At 39.9% G+C, this 19,200-nt stretch overlaps 2 protein-coding genes across 10 annotated transcripts in view; one reads left to right on the top strand and one right to left on the bottom strand.

Moving 5' to 3' along the window:
• The first annotated feature begins 11 nt into the window (after positions 1-11).
• On the top strand, positions 12-15,312 carry LOC112468800 (AP2-associated protein kinase 1). 3 transcript variants are annotated; one of them, XM_025038153.1, is made up of 14 exons: positions 12-674; positions 1,580-1,695; positions 1,828-1,961; positions 2,158-2,269; positions 2,343-2,546; positions 2,669-2,772; positions 2,930-3,062; positions 3,168-3,431; positions 3,535-3,772; positions 3,863-4,211; positions 4,431-4,572; positions 4,995-5,244; positions 5,344-5,391; positions 10,325-15,312. In XM_025038153.1, exons 1-14 carry the CDS (start codon positions 560-562, stop codon positions 12,544-12,546), a joined length of 4,431 nt encoding a protein of 1,476 aa, XP_024893921.1. In that variant the 5' UTR covers positions 12-559; the 3' UTR covers positions 12,547-15,312. The 3 variants fall into 3 exon arrangements, with proteins under 3 accessions (XP_024893921.1, XP_024893926.1, XP_024893934.1); XM_025038158.1 differs by having other exon boundaries at positions 5,347-5,391; XM_025038166.1 differs by having other exon boundaries at positions 4,431-4,563.
• Positions 15,313-15,792: 480 nt separating this feature from the next.
• LOC112468838 overlaps positions 15,793-19,200 on the bottom strand; it is a 4,606-nt gene continuing 1,198 nt past the window's right edge. For 2 of the 7 annotated variants that reach the window (XM_025038204.1, XM_025038227.1), the window contains exons 2-5: positions 18,169-18,325; positions 16,695-17,242; positions 16,174-16,378; positions 15,793-16,047 (exon numbers count right to left, since the gene is read on the bottom strand). In XM_025038204.1, coding sequence (XP_024893972.1) covers positions 15,820-16,047; positions 16,174-16,378; positions 16,695-17,038 — 777 coding nt within the window. In that variant the 5' untranslated portion in view covers positions 17,039-17,242; positions 18,169-18,325 and the 3' untranslated portion in view covers positions 15,793-15,819. Of the gene's footprint in view, positions 16,048-16,173; positions 16,379-16,694; positions 17,243-17,870; positions 18,127-18,168; positions 18,326-18,570; positions 18,682-18,797; positions 19,131-19,200 lie in introns of those variants that run through there. The other 5 variants (XM_025038212.1, XM_025038233.1, XM_025038239.1 and 2 more) reach the window with 5 other exon arrangements.

A 19,200-nucleotide genomic window follows, 5' to 3' on the forward strand; every position in this document is an offset into this window, starting at 1 on the left:
ACCACGGCGTTTTGACATTCGGCCGGAAGTAGCGCACATATGTTTCCGACGTCGCCGCTGCGGAGGCGCGGCTGCGCAGTCGGCCCGCGGCCCGAATATGTCGACCGAGGAGCGACGGCGGAGTTGATGTATGACACGCAGACGACCACCGTTATCATGACCACCGTCGCGGCGATATCCTTCGGCTGAGGTGCGCCCCGGTGCGAGCCGACCTGCCGACGATCGCGAGGAAGGAGACCGCGTTGCCCGGCGACGTGCGCCGTTCGCGAGAAATCGAGAACGGGCCTTCGCTCTTTCCCTCTTTCGCGCTCTCTTTCTCTCTCGCTCTCTCTCTCGAGGGGGACAGTGGTGGCCGAGGAGGAGGAGGAGGAGGAGGAGAGGTCCAGCCGCGCGAGAGAGCGCCGCGCCAGATCGCCGTGCCGTCGTACCGTATCGTACCGTACCGTGCCGTGCCGTTCCGGGGGCGGTGATCGGCGGGCTCGGCGGAGCGGAGCGCAGCGCGGCGCGAGGGGTCCCCTATGTCAAATCGACGTCGGCGACGAGGACGTAGCGCGCCAGCATGAAGAAGCTATTCTCCAAGATCGACAACACGTCGAAGGAGCCCAACAGCTACCTGGGGAAGGTGTTCGTCGTGGGCCGCCACACGGTCACCGTCGAGGAGGTCCTGGCGGAAGGTACGCGGTCTCGGAGGGGGGGGGGGTCGTTTCTCGATCCCAAGTACCATACTTTTCTCGTTCCCGCCCTCGTGCTCCTGTTTCAGTCTCCGGTGGACGTGGATCCCGCCCCCCTCCCCCTTGTTTTCCGTTCTATTTTGCACCGCAACCTAGAACGCCCTCTCCGCCCCGCCTGGTCGGTTCCGCTTTTTTCCTCTCCTCTCCGTCCTGGTCGTCCTCGTGAGCATGGATAAACACCGACAGTAGGTGGTTGGTGAACATCGTTAAGCTAGGTAGCTCCCAGGAGTCCTTTGCCACCCTGGAATGAACGGTCGATCATCTTCCAGACAGTCAATGCTGCTGAAGAGATCTCCTGAGATACTTTGATAGGCATCATTGAGCTCGTTAGTTCTCAGGAGTCGTTGATACGTTGATGGTGAAGTGCGCATTTCCCAAGGAACATCAGCTTTGTTGCTCCGTTATTTTTTTTGCTAGCTAATGCTGCGGCCTCAGGATTTGTTCAAGAAATGTTTTTGTGAAACAGTGCACTGGAATATCGGACGATAAAGTTTTATTGTTACGTGTCGATATATCCGGAGCTGGCAAATAGAAATTGATTGTCCAATCAGTAAATTTACTTTGAGATAAAGCTCAAATACTGGAAACATGGATATCATATCTTTTATTGCCACGCTTGTAATTGTATCTGTGTTCAAGTTACAACGCGGCAAAGTGTTCCACAGTAATCCTACAGCTTTCATTTTTTTTTTCGTTCTAGTCATTTATTAATTTGCTTTCTTTAATCTAATTTTTAATATACATATATCGATTACATAATTAAGTGATGAACATTAGCATATTTCTTTTTTTTCTCTGTCCCTTTCTGCTGTGCACTCGCCTCATATAGCGCAATTGTTATTTTACAGGAGGATTTGCGATTGTATTTTTGGTCAAATCCTCAGGTGGACGATATGCACTTAAACGGATGTATGTCAACAATGAACATGATCTCAATGTGTGCAAGAGGGAAATACAAATTGCTGTAAGTATCTTCGTGAACAATGAAACGCTAGTGATAATTAGTGGCGCTAAGTTAATGCCCTCCCCCTTTTTACAGAAATGTAATATCTTGGTTACATAGATTAAAGATTGAATGAATTCCTTCTATTTACAGAGCAACCTGAGCGGTCATAAAAATATCATAGGATATGTAGATAGTAGCATAACTCACACCACTGGAGGAATACACGAACTTCTGCTTTTAATGCCTTACTGTAAATCCCAAGTTCTCCAAATGATGAATAACAGGTTAGAAATAATTCTCTTTGTCACATTTGTTTATAATATTAAGACAATTTTACTTCTATACATCTGTATATACATATTTTTATACAAATATATGTATATGTCACACTTCTGTTTAATTGCAAAATATTGCCAATTGCTTATCTAACGATATGAAAATTTATGGCATACATTAGCAATTTCCTATTCCTATTTCTAGGTTGCAAACAGGTTTCAGTGAATCAGAAGTTCTACAAATTTTTTGTGACGTTTGCGAAGCCGTATCAAGATTGCATCATTGTCAAACTCCCATAATTCATAGAGATCTCAAGGTGAACTACTTTAATGGGCATTACATAACGCCGTCAGAAATATCTTGATCTACATTTAATTGTCTCGCGATAGGTGGAAAATATACTGCTTGCTGACAGCGGTCATTACGTTCTGTGTGATTTTGGGTCCGCGACGGGAAAAGTTCTCAATCCCAATGTCCACGGCGCCGCGGTGGTTGAGGAGGAGATAAAGAAATATACCACTTTAAGCTACAGAGCACCTGAAATGGTTGACATGTACTGCGGAAAACCTATTACTACGAAAGCGGATATATGGGTAACGTATATCACTTACGTGTTTTTATATATGTCGCACACACATACGATCGCAATATATAAATAAAATTGAAAAATTTTATCAGCATTGCGAGTCTTTTTACACAGAATCCTGTCTTTCAGGCTTTAGGATGTCTGTTATATAAACTCTGCTTTTTTACACTACCGTTTGGCGAGAGCACGCTTGCTATACAATCTGGGAATTTCACTATACCGGATAATTCGAGGTATGTGAAAAGTCACGTAGCCGATACAAATTGCCCGAATCTTTAGCTATTTAACGAACGAATAAAATGATAGAAGAACAATATGATTTAGCCTTATATATGTGTGTTAAGTAGTTAAGTAGATTAGATGTGTACATAAAATATTTTTATGTTATAGATATAGTAAAGCTCTCCATTGTTTAATTCGGTACATGCTTGAGCCAGATCCTGACATACGCCCTGATATTTATCAAGTTTCCGCAGTTGCTTTTCAAATTCAAGGCAAAGAATGTCCTGTGCAAAATTTACATGTACGTAGATTATAATATTTTTACATATATACTAGCAAATTTATACGAAATGCGTCTCTCACATGCCGTTCCGTAACGACTGTTCTCTCGATCTTATCTTTACAGAAAGTCCCAACCCCGACGATAGAATCATTGCCATGTCCACCCATGGAATCCGAGAATATTAAAAGAGCAGCATCTGTAAAAACGCCGAAACCCACGCCTATAGCGACGACGGTCGAGGGTACGTCCGTGACGCCGAGACAAAGACCGAAGGGGCAAGCCGTTAGCACGGGACCGATCAGTTTGAGTGGTCAAATCGTGGGACAAATATCGGGCCAAGGAAATCAAACGCAAACTACACCGGCAAATTCTATCTCTTACGTTCAAGTAAGGTCAACAGATCGCGAGCATACTCCGCTTGAAATATACGAAAACATTTAGATATTTTTGGCACAAATGCTTGATTAACGTAGTCATTTCATTCTGTCAGGTATCGCCACTTGTTTGCACCCCCAGTCAAAGTGTTCCTTTCGGTCAATCGCAAGCACAACCGTCGCAGTACGGTCAATCGCAGAGCCCGATGATCAGTCACTCTCCTCTAACTCAGCAGTCACCCGTTACCGTTCAAGATAAAAATGCGTTTTACTTCGATTCGAGGCAGCACGAGGCAGCGAGAGCTACAACGAACGTAAACGAGAAGAATTTGGAGGCTCTATTCCCGTCGTCAGGTAATCCTAAATAATGGCACGCTTAAGTTCCACGGAGTAAAAGCAAGAATGATCGAGAGTGATCTTTTTATCACATTGCTGCTTTTCCAGGGTATCCGGATCCGTTCAAAGACGACACGAGAGCGATGCCGCCGCCTGCCAAGATACCACCTCCCGTTGCACCCAAACCCGGCAAGATTCTTCCGAAACTGTCCAACCCTAGTTATCCATCGTCATCCAAATATCCGCCAGTCACCTCATTACCGTCGAAATTGTCCATTTCGACGGGGCCTAACAAGGCGACTCCACCGACGGTGACGCCGCCGGCTTTGCCGAAGCCGGTTAATAAGACAGAAAGTTTGAGTCAGAATATAAGTTCGAGCATATCTCCGCCTGACAGTCCGACATTGTCGTCCTCGCGTCACAGGAGAAACGTCAGTGACACGAGCGCTTTTAACAAGTAAGCCCTATTTAAATCGATTTCTTCTCTTTACATTGTATTCGCAGGTTTTTTTTACGAAAATTCGATACGAAAAGTCGATACTTATGAGACTTGAATGTTCGACAAATTTCTTTTAAATTAGCGCCGACGTGTACGAAAGTTTTAAGAGATCAGAATCTTCTTTTGCGTCAAGACACAGTTATTTATATTACAGTGGCTATATTTCGATGTTCACAGAGCATTCGCAACTGAAACCACTCAATTCTTGGCGCCATATGAGGCTTCGGTCAAGCCACGTTCCGATGATACGACTACACCACCGGAACTTTCAAGTGATACAAGGCCTTGTATAGCAACTAGTGCCTCGCATGTACGTGTTGTAAGTACATAAAGCGCACAATTTTATGTTTATTTTTGTTGAACGGTATTGGTTACCTACAAAATACGAATCATGTTTATATTATTGAGACAGACTTCTGTTTTGACTTCTCTATTTTCTATAGTTTAAAATTGTGTCTAGTATTATACGCGAAAAGATAACGAAGTTTTTTTTATAGAAAAATTATTCGTGATACAGGTAAAATGAAAATTTCTTTGGATAAAATAAAGTAAATTACAAGAGATGTGAAATTTGATTTTATTCTTATATTTAGAATCTCGTTTATATATATATTTATATATTATTATGTTTTATGCACTGCACTCTATCATTAGTAATACTCCCTCATCTTCAAGTAACTACTAAAATATTGATCGCTTGGGAACAGTTAATACTTAAAAACTTGCCTACATTCTTATCAGGGCGAACTTTCAAGCCTAATGGGATCAGAAGGGAGATCGTTGAGTGCGGATGTGGCGGCATGGAATCCGTTTGAGGATGTACAACCTTTTAATCAGTTAACGGAAGATCATATCTTCGGTGCTGAATTTGACAAAATAAGAAGAGGGAGCAATACCAGTATCAGTGGGGTGAAAAGTCGCGAAAGCCTTGTTATGACGTATACAGAGTTACCGGAAGATCCCTTTGAATCTGCACCCTTTAGCCTGCCAAGTAAGCTCTCGTTAAAGTTCTACGTCTGAGAAATTAATACAAACGTATATATTTCATCACAAGACTGAAGTATCTATTAACGTTTTAATTCTTTCTTAGCAGGGAAGAAGAGTAAAATCGGGTCAAAGACTGCTGCTATTGCTGGAGGTAATGCATAAAATCCTTCTTACACTCTGTCCTTCTCATCATCTTTCTTCCACTTGTTCCTACATTAATCTATTAATCTATACTTGATTTAAAAGCCATTTGCTCGCTGTCTTAATACTTGGTTTCTTACTTTTGCTATCATCGCTACGTGAGGTAGCAGGTTTTAAGCTGTAGTTGTGACCATTGTCTTTCATCGGTTTCGGTCAGTCTCAGTTGTATATCAAATATATCAAGGCATTTATAAAATTTGATACTTAATTTATCAAGTGACAGGTTCTAAAAAAATGCTCATTTAAAATTCTGAAGAGATTTCTTTATATATATATTGTATATATAAATTGTTGAATATGTATAGCTTTATTTTAATCTAACGTGACATTCATTTTCTATATATCGATGAATAAGTAAAGTTTTATAGATGTAATTTACAATATAGATATTGTAAATCGGTCATTTAATTTTTTGAATACTTTATTACATTTAATTCATTATCGAATTACTTTGTAAGAAACAAAGTACTAGAAGTAATCTTGTTATACAACTAAGACACCACTATCTCCAAAATTTCATACCTTAGCTTTATATACAGAATATAAATATGAAAAGATCAGAAATGCTAGATATGTTTGATAATCACGAATTTAGAACATTATAGTTCCGTTTAGTAACAGAATTAGACTTAATTAAATTTATTTTAATTACGTTACAATATTTGTTTTCTTTTCTAGCTTAATTTTGTATATTTGACAAAATCTTTAAATAGTAAAAGTTATGAGACGTTCAACGGAGATTATAAAATGGATATACCTTTGAATCACAATAACACATGTGAGGATATAGGTCAATGACAGAAATGAAGAACGATTCAGCTAAAATTAGAAAAGTGTTATTCCTACAGTTATAGAAAATAATATCTGTTATAATTGCTCTTTTTTCCAATTCTTTTTCATCTTTGAATTTAATTATTTCGATTGCTCACAATTGGAATGATCGTTGAATAAGATCATCTATAAATAGCAATGTATTTATACAAAATGTTTGTGGACAATAGATGTAGATAAATGCTGAAATGACGATTTATCAGCATGTTACGCTTTTCTGCACTTCCATGTACATAATTCTTAATTTTCATTAATAGAATTTTGAAGTAACGCAATGCAAGAAGTAACGTTTCAAAGTAATATATAAAATAAATGTTTCCTCTCTCAATTTTTAATTAGTATTACATGTGAAACTTGATTTGTGATATAATACATAATCAGTTATTGTGTGATAATATTGTTGATCATATTGTTGCACTGCTTCATTAATTAAAAAGAACTAATGACTTTTTTTAAGAATGTTTATTTAGATAAATAAAAGAATCGTGGGTTTCTACTACCGTCTGATCTACCAAAGACGTGTGATAAGTTACTAAGCTTAAAGTTGCTATTCGTATAATTGGAAATGAAAAAAATGCCTTAGTTAACTAATGAACTTCAAAAACTCATTATATGCGCTCTCGTTATTTTGAACAAATCTTATCTTTTAAATATAATAGGATAGATCATTGATAAAAGTGTAATCTATGCACAAATTATTCTTTCGAAAGGAAATGGATCTAACTTTATTTTTATGTATATCTACTCATAATATCATTCACGAAAGATTGTCGTGTAATTATTTAAAAATTTTTACGCATATGCAATACATACATAATTGTTTATCTGAATCATTTTTTTTTTGCTTAAATAGCATTCATAAATCACAAAATATTTTCTTTTACGTTGACACTTGTTAAAACGCTTCGTTACTGTTTTGATAAAACGATATGAACGACATGAAAAGAGATTGTGATGCAAATCTGCTCAGTTATGCTCAATTAAATGAGAAAGGGATGGTAGATTATTACCAGTGAATTACATATTAACTTCTACTTACCTCAAATAGTAAGTTACAGCGTAAGGATAATACATCGAACATTAGACACGAAAAATATGCTATATATTGATTATGTTATAAAAAGTGTAATTATTAAATATTGTTGAAAATATGATGAACATATAGGATAAAACAAATTTTGTCTTTACAATAGATGTTCCTATGATATGTAGTGCACAAAACGGAATTAGCTTTTATTTTTAGTGTTTCCGTACGGAACAGTGAATGTATCGATAAAAAGGAGGAACAAATTACATATTACATATGCATATAGATATAAATATAAATAAATAAACACACACACATACATACATATATATAAATAATGCAATATATATATATATATGAAAAATTATGTTATATATTATGTGATATACAAAATTTAGGTACACTATTTTGTCCTACTCATATACATATACGTGCAAACGTATTATGTGTCATAATGATTGTATTATATAGCATATATAAAAGAGGAAGAACGTGGGAAGAATAGGTTTCAAGTATTTCCAAGAGAATTATACGCAACGCGATTAATACGAAACGTGGCGTATTAACGCAAAGATAATGTGGGACTCGGAAAGATCGTTTATTTTAGAATATATTGTCGAGTATGAAGATTTATTTTTGTGCGCGGAAGTATCGGCGCGAACCTTTCCTTCCCACAGAAAAAATGACGATTCTCTGCGCAATGCGTAAATATATACATACAGACGTACATTAAGGGTAATTATATTTAAAAAAAAAATCACAAGATTGTATCTGCTTCGCGCGATGGTAATACTACAGTGGCTGGCAAATAATACTTAGCGATTATTTTCATTTCTCGCTCTTCTTCCTCGTCCTCATTTCTCTCATCACGACTCTTTTTCTCCTTTTCTTCTCTGTTCGTTTCTTTTCATCGGATCTCAATTACACTGCTTTCACACGGTATTCGTTAATTTGGGTTTCTTTTTGGTACAACTAATATTTCTTCAACTGTATCTGTTCGGCCTGTATACAAAATTTCAGGATAAGATGATGTAATTTAGCATTGTATAATATCTGTAACTTGGAAGAGAAATAATTGAAAAAAGCAGGACCGCCGAATTACATCACTTTATCTTCTTCAAAAGTGTAAAAATTACAATCTGTGTTGTGTACTCTTCGTACTTTGCATACTCGTCCTATGTATCTGTCCAAAATGCGTTAATGTCTATATCAAATAACATATCTTATATATTGTAACAAGTGCTATAGGTATTAATATTGTACGTACTTGTTATAATTGTTATACCTCCTAATAGAGTTTCTACATAGCAGAGTAATAAATTCAGATATATAACGACATATATATATTTTTAAAAAAATTATATCGGGGAGAATTAATTTTATGCAAAAAGTCCAACGAACTTAGGAGTATCTTTTTCTCACTGGCGCTAGTAGTATTACCAGAATCGCCGTAATGTTAATTCTTCCTTGAGCGTGTGTGTCACAAATCCTATCAAGGTACGGCAAGGCGGAGACAATTGACGACAATTGATAAACGCGCTTGTTTCTCTGTGAGAGAAAGGCTTACGAGAAATTGTACTCTTGTCTGTCCAATGTCTGGAACAACCTAATGAGTTTGGGAGGCACAAGCCCTTCTTCCGTTTCGAATCGTTTGTTTACGAAAAACCTTTCTTTATCAATTTTGTCCTGCTTTGTTTGCCTCCCATAGTGTCTCTGACAATGTACTATCTCGGAGAACCCTAATTACGGTGAATTAAGTTTGATATGTCATACAAAAAGAAAAAGAACTTGTTATCACATCAGTCATCATCGAATACAAGCACGCTTCTCCTTCGTCTATAGCGAGACTCGTGTGAAAAAGAGAGAGAAATCCGTTTTGCGAATTGAGAGCACTATAGGGGGCCGACAAACATCTCTGGACAATACCTTTCTCGCTGTATTAAGACAAATAATGTTGCAGCAATAAAATGTAAATTAGCATACGGAGTATTTGTTTTTTTCTGAACGCTACTGGCAGAAAACGCAGCAATACTTTGCCCCTTTGTGCGAGACACGGGAACGATCTGAATGCAATTCGCCAAGGGATACGGGTGCATTCTCGTGGTGGCTTTAAAGGCGAACCTGTCACTCAGAGCATTACTGCGTTTTTCAAAACACTCATCCTCAATCCTCTGAACCTGATTAGGACTGTTCCAGACCTATTGGTGGCGGTACTAACAATAGCTTGTCCTAAAATATGTATATTGTGCTACTTTCTCCACGTCGAGGAATACAACATTGCCTTTTTCTGGAAGCTCATTAAACTGCAAATGTCAATGCACATCATACTCAGCAAAGTGCACTGTCTGCAACAGACCTAATCAGACATTTCCCGTTTCTTCTGATTCTTTTTTCTTCTGTAGATAACGATATCATGCTTTATAAAAGTCAGTCATATCAGTTATATCAGGAGGTTTCTTAATCTAAAAGTATTGAAAGCAAAATTTGTAATACGACTACAGTTCACGGAAATTATTTCGTATAATATTACAGAATTACTAACAGAACTAGAGAGTTGAGTAAATTAAGGAAATGACCTTAGGGAGAATATTAATATAATTTCTTATTGAGAGTCAAATGCATATGTAATTTTAGCTTTTTATCGTATTAATATACGGACCATTAAAACGCGTGTATTAAAAGCTTCTAAATATGTACAGAGTATCCCAGACTATGCTGAAAATTTCCCGGCGAATTTGCAGTTTGCGCCTCTTCATTATAAGATTTGGGATACTCTGCATAGTATAAGAAAAAGTTTCTCCAATTGTGAAACGGTCGATATTTCCTATCATAGACCGAGTCGTATCTTTTTGATGATGTTTTGCAAAGTAAAAGAATATAGGTAAGTAACGCTTTACAGTGATAACGGAGGTTCAGTGATAACTTTCAGTGCTAGTCTAGTTTTAAAGTTAACAGAAAATACTTATGATTAAAGAAACGTCTTCCAGATGATCGTACTAACGTAACGCGACCCTCTGTTTTGCAGGCAAACCGACGAACGGTAGGCCGAGGGTGCCGCTGGCGCAGTGGAACTCCGGGGTCGAGCAAGGCGGTGGCGTGGACGACGAGGCGTCCCTGATCACGGAATCCAGCCCGGTCTCGCCGCCGTTCGTTCGCGCGCCGGCGGAGGATCGGTCCAAGTATGAGAAGCTGGCGTTCAACGCCGACGAGGTGTCGAGCGACAGCGACAAAGGCGCGAAGGAGGCGAAGGAACGGGCGAAGAAGACGAAGAGGCGGCGCGTGAAGAACGTGCTGAACCGCAGGAGGCGAGTGGCCGCCCAGCAACACGACAGCAACGCGGACAACGCGACGAACGTGGAGTACGAGTCGGACGACTCGATCGGCTCGGCCAGCGACCTGCGGGCAATGAATGACGAGGAGGGCAACGACGGCGAGGTGAACGACGACGAGGACGGGGGCCGCGTGCGCGGCAAGCACGACGAGACCATCTCCGAGAGCGTGCGTACGTGCGGTAGTTCTGCGTATCACGCGGAATGCGAATCCGTGGCGACGCACGAGGACGACTACAGGATGAAGAGGCCGAGGAGGCATCACTATCGGCAGCAGGAGCAACAGCTGCCGACGATCGACGCGGACCCGATCGTCGGCCATCAGTACGGCGAGAAGCCGCTGCTGCTGGACGACGAGCTGGACCCCGAGTCCAAGCCGGAGCAGTCGCACGGCGATCCCTTCGTGCGGCATCAGTACGGCTCGAAGCCGCTGCTGTTCAACAACGGCGACAGCTCGTCCGACAACGACAACGACAAGTCCAAGTCCAAGTCCAAGTCGCTCAACAACGGCATCTGGAAGGTGGAGGACGACGTGTTCGCCCTAGCGCCCTTCCCGAGGTCCAGCAGCTCGCGGAAGAGCAGCGACAGTCGCGAGAGCGAACCGAGGAACGTCGATCCGGCCGGCAGCGCGAAGAACTCGCCTCACAACTCGAACCTGGTGACGCCGATCTCGAGCTCGCCGATACCGACGGAGGTGTTCGTGGACGTGACGGAGAGCAAGCCCACACCCGCGCCAGTCAAGCCCGCCCCGTTGCCCTGCAAATATCCCAAGAGCGTTGTAATCGCGAACAGCAAGACCATATTCGAGGAACCGGCGTCGTTCCATCAACCGGTCCAAGCGTCGTCGCCGATCAAGAGCAGCCCTCACGTCAGCATTGCCGAGGAGGAAGAGAACACCGAGAGGGACCTTTTCGGCTCTTCCCCGTTTAGCCCCAGCGGGTTCACCAATCCCTTCAACAGCGCCCAGGCTAATTTCACGAGCGTCGATCCCACGTCGACTCAGCCCGTGTCGCTCCTGAGCCCGGTGGGCCCTTCCTCGTACATCGATTACGCTAACTGCGCCCCGCTGCAGTCCCACAACGCGGTACCAGACAATTATTACGCTAGTCACTCGAGCACGATCGCGTGCACGTCCAAGTACGGCATGGTGACGGTGAACTCCGAGCCAACGGTCAGCGCGGAACCGTCCAAGGACCTCTTCGGGTCGATCCCGTTCGATGAGTTCGCCTCGCTGAAGCTCAACGAGCAGCAGCAACAACAACAGCAGCAACGTCCAACGTCCCTGTCGCTGTCGCAGTCGCAGTCGCTGTCGCTGTCGCAATCGCAGTCGCCGAGCTACGTGGACAACGTCGCGTTAACGACGGTGTTGCCGGTCAGCGGCGTCGTGCAGTCCCCGAAGAACAGCGTCGTTCACTTGACACCCACCCCGCCGTCGCAGCCGCAACCACCAGCCGTCTACGCGATTCAAACGACCACGCATACCGCCAGGATCACCGTGCACGCGGTCAACAGCGTCTCCAAGGTGGACATCACGTCCGACATGATATCGCCCATGTCGCCCGAGCCGCTGGTCGTCGCGGACGACGACACGCCGAAGCACAACAAGAAAGATAAATCCAAGGCGGACAAGTCCAAGTATCACCTGATCAACGAGAACCACGGTGACGCCGTCGACGTGTTGCCGACGTACAAGGCGTCCCACAAGACCAAGTCGGTGAGCCACAAGAAAACGCCCAAGGGTAAGAAGAGCACGGCCGCGACCGCCGGTTTCAGCAACATGAGCTTCGAGGACTTCCCCAGCGATGAGAACGAGGAGAAGCAGGCGGGACGGGCGAAGGTAGCGCCCTTCGAGGTGATCCGCGAGGCGTCGGAGAAGCGATTCGGATCGTTGAAGAGGCGGAGCAATCCGTTCACCTGAAATGAGATGGTTCCCGTTAGCAGCTAGTCGACAACAAAGCCGTTTGTTAGCGACGCAGGAACAAATAGAGCATCGATATGATATAGTTGATTGATTCGTTGTGTATATCGTAGAGATACCGATAAACACCGGTAAACACCGCAAAATTTAATTTAATTGATTAGAGTTTTATTATGTGTATATTGTGAATGCGTGCACACACACACACACACACCGACACACACATACATACATACATACACACTATAGCGTTAGCAAGAGATTAATTAACTCTTATAAAAAAATCTCAGTAAAAATGACACACATGATAAATCTCCAATTGGAAAATCGATATACAGGTTGTACATATACACAGAAAACCTTTGCGTTTAAGAGCTTTTCAGACGCGCAAATACGTCAGAGTGAAATTCCGAGTGAATAAAAGTTATGCCTGTTTCACTTGTTTTCGGAATGCGCGTTTGTGAAAAGATATAAGACAGAGGAATGTAATTTATTTAGATCTCTTATGGAGGATTACAAAAATCAATATTCTAACGCTTTCTGCTCTACGATTAGACCAAATATCTAATGCTACAATATTTATTAGAAGCCGTTTTTTTTAACGCTTAAATTGTCCTTGAATTGATTAAACTAAATTATGTGGAACACGATCAACGTCTTTTTGGCGCTTGTGCGTTTTTTTTTTCACAAACGTCTACAATGTGATGTGATAGCAGCAAGTAGCTGCGCATGTTTATATCAGAAGGCATACAGCATGAGCAGATATATTTATACATACACATGCCTAACTGACAAACGTGTGGATGGGATCGTATAAAACGTGATTTACACTAATGTCGGAAAGTATTAATTCATATACTACCACTTTTTAATTACTTTTTTGCATTTTTAGAAGATTTACACAAACAAGACAGATAGCCATAAGAAATTGATGGGAAAAAAGACATTATATTAAAGAAAACTGTTGATTTTTGAAATGTTGAAAGGAAGAAAGAGAGAGAGAGAGAGAGAGAGAGATAGAGAGACACAGACACTTCCCAACTTACGTTTTAACATAAAACCAGGTTGTGGAACTTGGCAGCTCGATACCAAAAATGAAATAAAAGTAGGTAAAGAAAGCTCGTGCATCTATTTTTGCAGCTAAGTCTTTTCACTACGTTTGTACTTTAAAAATTTGTAGATTTCTACTAGTACAATCTACTAGTTCATACAAAGCAATTTTTCTAAGAAAGTTAATCTGTATTATATATGTGTGTACACTATATACATATATACATACACTGTACACTATATACATATATGTATCTGTCAACGCAATTCGTCGCAAAGTCTAACGTTGATGAAAGGAGGAGAAATTTTTATCGTATATTTATGGTCTCTCGGGGAAGAGATTATAACAGAGTATTCCTTGCGAAGAAATAACATAATGGATCATTTACAGAAATTAGTGTTACAAAGGCGCAGATAATAGCATTGAAGTGATTTGTAATATTTATCGTAAAGAAGCAAACACAGGCTCGCCTAAAGAATTGGCCTTATCGTGTAAGACTGACTTATTGTTTAACAGTCTCGATTAACATATACATTGTGTAAGATGGCTATGTCTCTTTTTAAGTAATCGCTTATAATCCGACAACGTCACGGTTCATCGACACATTATTCAAAAACGAACACTAATAATCGCGATTGTCATCACGATCGAGACTGTTAAATAAAATGTATGAAAAGTAGACGTGATACTAGTACTTAGTGTATCAGTACTAGTAGGAATATTAATATTAATTTTTATCTCACATTGAGAGAGCATTTGTATTTGTTAAATTATTCGATTTCAACAACTGAATTTTAATACGTTTTACATAACTTTGGAAATTATTTTAATCAAATTTTATATACTGCTAATATACTGCGCCTTTTTAATCAACAGACAGGATCTAATTCAGTGTAAAAAGATGTGACAATATTATTAAAAAAAAACAATGTTTATAATCTACGTGTTTTTATGCACACGCATATACATATATATAAAGATGTAACATAATTTGTAGATATTAGCTTATATAATTAGGTGCCTTCCTTTATCGAGTAGCGTTCAAGCTTGCAAAGTCTTTGCTGTTGTGTAGCATAAAAGCTGATAGTATTATAAGATAAACAGAGTCAATTGTATTTGTATATGTAAGGGATAGTGTATCTGAGAAATTGTTTCTTCTGTTTAGTTCCTATCACGTAACGGTGAGATGTAATCTATAGGAAGTTAAAAGCGATTTTTAATGCCGCCATCACAAAAGTCAGAGTGATCTATGCATATAGAAAATTAAACGTTAAATTTCCGGCGAACCGATATGAGAACCGCGACGAATTCGGCGAGAAGTATAATTTTGAGTGTGTTTGTTGAACATACGGGAGAACCCCGTTGTTATTCCAAGCCTTAAAATAATATACTCCATCATTCTGTGCACCGTGTATAAAATAGAACGAACTAGGGTGCTAAGAAAGCCGAGAGCATTTTTAATTTAACATCCTAAGAAGAATATTATTTGATTATATATATAAATTCTTACGAGTCTACGTGCGTAGTGTAGATACGATACATTCCTCCTTTAAATTTTCATATATTGTTATTTATTATATCGTTGGTTTGTAGGTTCTTTTCTCTACGTTTTCTCGTGTGTACATGCGCAGGAGATAAAGTAAATGTCCTAATCGTGTGTGTTGGAAAGTTTTACGGATACTTGACTAGTTAATACTTGAATTTCACTGCCTGCACTAACAGGTGTGTTACAGTATTTTCCTTTACCATCTATCATGAGTAACTAATAACGTAATTATTTTGTTTCGGAAAAGGTGTACGGTATAAAAGAGATCATGCATTCTCCCTCGTTAATGCTAAGTTTAACAGGACTTTTACTCTTAGGATGATCAAAAATATTGTTCCAATGTGTACACAATGTTATGTATAATATAGTCATGAAAATTGTGTAAAAATGTATAAAGAGAATGCGATTACATAGAATATATATGAGAGGGACGCGATTATTTTCCACGGCAGAGCGGATGAGTCTTTAATTTTTTGACATACGAGGAAAATAATTATTGAAGACACTATCTCTGTATAAAATACATAAATAAAATGTATGCTATTAACACGAGCATTAATCATATACGCCCGCGTCCTGTCACATTTCTTTAAAGAGAAATCTCTATTACGTTTCTCACAAAAATACTGTCAAGTTTGTCGCGTTCGGCTCATTTTACCGAGGATGTCACTCGGAATCAGCAACAGCAGAGTTTTTCTCCTAAATTGCGCTGCCTCTTCCTCGCCATGATGAAGTTTATCGAGCACGCGGTCAGCCAAGCGAAGAAATTGAACCAGCTCGTGCATATTGCGAGCTGAAGCGCGATCGCGGTATTCATCTCGCTGCGACTCCAGTGATTCCTATCTGGCTGAACATAATCCATGAAATCGAAAATCGCACCGCACGGAAGCCTGTTATGGATTGCCTATACAGCAAAATACAAATTACAGTAGATAAATAGTCCTAATCTTCAAAAATTGCATTTTTTTTGTTTTAAATATAGCCGTTAAAATTATTTAACATTGGAGGAAAAGTAAGATGCTCATCTTACTTGAATTTCCCGGCCTCCTGAACCCAAGAGTTGAATGAGATTTCGTCTGTATTGTTCGCAAGTTTTGTAGTAGCCGTCAGTTATCACGACCGCATGGGCGAGCGACAGGCAGCAGACGAACGCTGCGAGGAAACCGATAGGCATCCACCATTTAAAGGCAACTCTTTTTTTTGTAACCACTACGACGTGTCCGTTAAGGTTTCTTCTATTAAAACAATTTGATTAAAGAAACATATATACGCATAATTGTGAATTAAAAACGAGAAGTGATACATATGTGACTTGAAGTTTTACTCTGTTCTCTCTCCGAACCAAGTTTTTTATTTTAATTTCGAGACAACGTATTTTAACAAGATTCTACTTTAATTAAAATTTAGTCTTCAGTCTCGTATTTTAAGAGAAAAATAAATGTTTGCTTTTTTTTACTTTATCTGAATCTGAACAGGATTTCTTAATCATCACTTCGAGCGAATCAATTTTTATAAAAATTTGCATAGATGACAAATGAGAGGGATAAGCACCTGTCGTCATCGTACACTCGTCCGCGGTTAATTCGCTTAGGATCATCCAGATTTTTATGTATGCAACACCTGTATCCGTGATAGGCGCTTAGACACAGGGTGATCACGATGACCGGTACGAGACCGTACGCGGCGAAGTGGCACAGCTTCTCGTCGCCGCCGAGGAACGTGCGAAATGTATTGATGCCGTAGAGTATGCAGCCGCAATTGACATCGATGCAACCGTCTAGCGTCAATAGCCAATTCTGCCATGTGACCACCAGCGATACGACAGACGTGACGGAGAACACCATGGATGCGGTGTACAATATCGCCAGCCACGTTTCCGCTTGCTTCGAATTCATAGTTGCTCCTTAATTCGCGCCTCCAGATTGTCAATAAGAAAGAATTCTCCGTCCACTTGCTCGTCGTTGAAAAATGTTGTTGATAGTCAGAAGAAGCAACTTGGCACAGCATCCATCTTATTCATCTCCATGAAAAGAAATTCTTCCTCTATTCATATTTTAATGTGATTATAGCTTTGTATATGACGTGTGGAATGAGTTTACCTGGAAGATTGAGAAAATAAATTTTTACGAGCCTGATCTTCTCGTCCGGTTTTTTTATTTACAGATTTATGGATCTATCAGAGTTAAAAACGTCATTTTTTCTTACATCATCCTAATCCCAAATTAGAATGAATTTTTATTCCAAAACATGGAGGATAATGATGCATACTTCTACCACGGAAGAAGACAATTAATTGTGTTAGCTAGCAATTAATAATCGCATGGAGTGATAAAAAAGACACGACCATCATCGATGAAAATATTACGATCGACGAATTATATATCCAAAAAATAAATTACAGATTTTTAAATTAAAATTATTATTATTATATTATAATCATCTAATTTTTTAGATCGACTCAACGATTGCTAATTTTGATTCCTGCTTTTGTGTTCAACTTTATTTAATCGAGTTTATTTAATTGAGCTTCGAGCTCGTCAAGAACCCGGAACGTAACGATCGCGATTCGTCAGTGCGCGCAGACAGGAAACACATGACGCAAAGATTCACGTAGGAATCTTGTAAAACACGCAAAATAACTTGAGAACGGGATAAATATTTTGGGGAAGCTATCTCCATGTTCGACAGATCTATTTTCAGCGGATTAGGCCTCTCAATTTCATCTACCTCCATCGTGCGCACGCCTGGAACTTCGCGCGTCCAGTTTTCCATCATTGACGCAGCAGTGTTTTCATTGTAGATTCCGCGATATTAGCGTTGCAAATAACGTGAAAAACATTATATAACGTCTCGTGTGTTAAACTCCGCAACTCCGAAATTAATATATCGTCTTCAGATCAGTGTTGTGTCTGATAACGATATTCTTCACTTTCTTCCGATATCGCAGTAGATCAAAAAGCCCTTATCGTACAAAAATTTGATACTGATATGATAAATGTAAATCTATTGTATAGTATAATAGTACCTTCTGTATTTTGTTTTCGCAATAGTACCCAGTAGTACCTTCACTGCCAGATTAAAGATCAGCCATCAGTCCCATATACTATGCTAATTAACGCTTATCGATAATTGACTGAATTATTCAACACTGTCCACATTTTATTACAGCTGATATTACAAATCTGGAAAAAAACGTAAAATTAGTTAAACATAGCTAAAAACGAGTTAAAATTAATATCACTAGAACTGGCTTGAAGACGAGACTTGCAAACTGGGTAACATATGAATTATCTCAAGAATAAATTTGCTTTCTTCTTGTATGCTTTACTTCACAAAATATTAAAAGAAGCACGATTTTCGTAGAACGCGAGTTTTCAAAACTCAAGTTAAAAACTTAAGAGAATAAAGTAAAAAAAAAACACGTTACTTAGCGGGAACATTAATTCGTTGCCCTAGTTCCCAACGCGAGTTGTTATGATAAGCGGATGACGAGGCTTGGGAGGTGTACCCTCGTCGGGCCATTAATCACACTTGAGCACTGTAAATAAATGGCGGGACCAAATGCACGTAAACGATAGAGAACAATTCGAATATGCAATGTGCACCTGCGAGGATCGAAGATAACAGACTGACTGAAAGACCGACCGCACTTACGTTGATTAGCGCCGATCGGAGGTGATAAAACTCTCCTCATTCTCCATCTGGCTAGTTTTAGCCGGCGCTAGACTCGGAGGTGTTAATTAGGATTAATTAGCATCACCTCTTTTATGGGATGCAATCGAACACTGAACATTCCGACGACATTGCAGGACGCAGACGGTATGCAGTATGCATGCGATTTGAGAATACATATAGCGTGTTTTGTGAATTTAATGAGAGAGGAAGATAAGAAAGTAATAAAGATTATTAATTTTCTAGTAACAGTGAAATTTAATTTCTCTTTTTCCCTTGAGATTCAAAGCAAACAGACCTTAATCCTTTCGATCCGTGCTCTACAGACAGAATTATAAACACACACACACACACACACACACACACACACACACACACACACACA

This window comes from Temnothorax curvispinosus, unplaced genomic scaffold, assembly GCF_003070985.1.
Source record: "Temnothorax curvispinosus isolate PA1 unplaced genomic scaffold, ASM307098v1 QBEX01000258.1, whole genome shotgun sequence".
Lineage (NCBI taxonomy): Eukaryota > Metazoa > Arthropoda > Insecta > Hymenoptera > Formicidae > Temnothorax > Temnothorax curvispinosus.

Coding starts and splice junctions, on each gene's coding strand:
- LOC112468800 (XM_025038153.1), top strand. CDS start 560: ATGAAGAAGCTATTCTCCAAGATCGACAACACGTCGAAGGAGCCCAAC. Junction 2,773..2,929: donor ACTATACCGGATAATTCGAG/GTATGTGAAAAG, acceptor TTTATGTTATAG/ATATAGTAAAGCTCTCCATT. Junction 5,392..10,324: donor GACTGCTGCTATTGCTGGAG/GTAATGCATAAA, acceptor TCTGTTTTGCAG/GCAAACCGACGAACGGTAGG.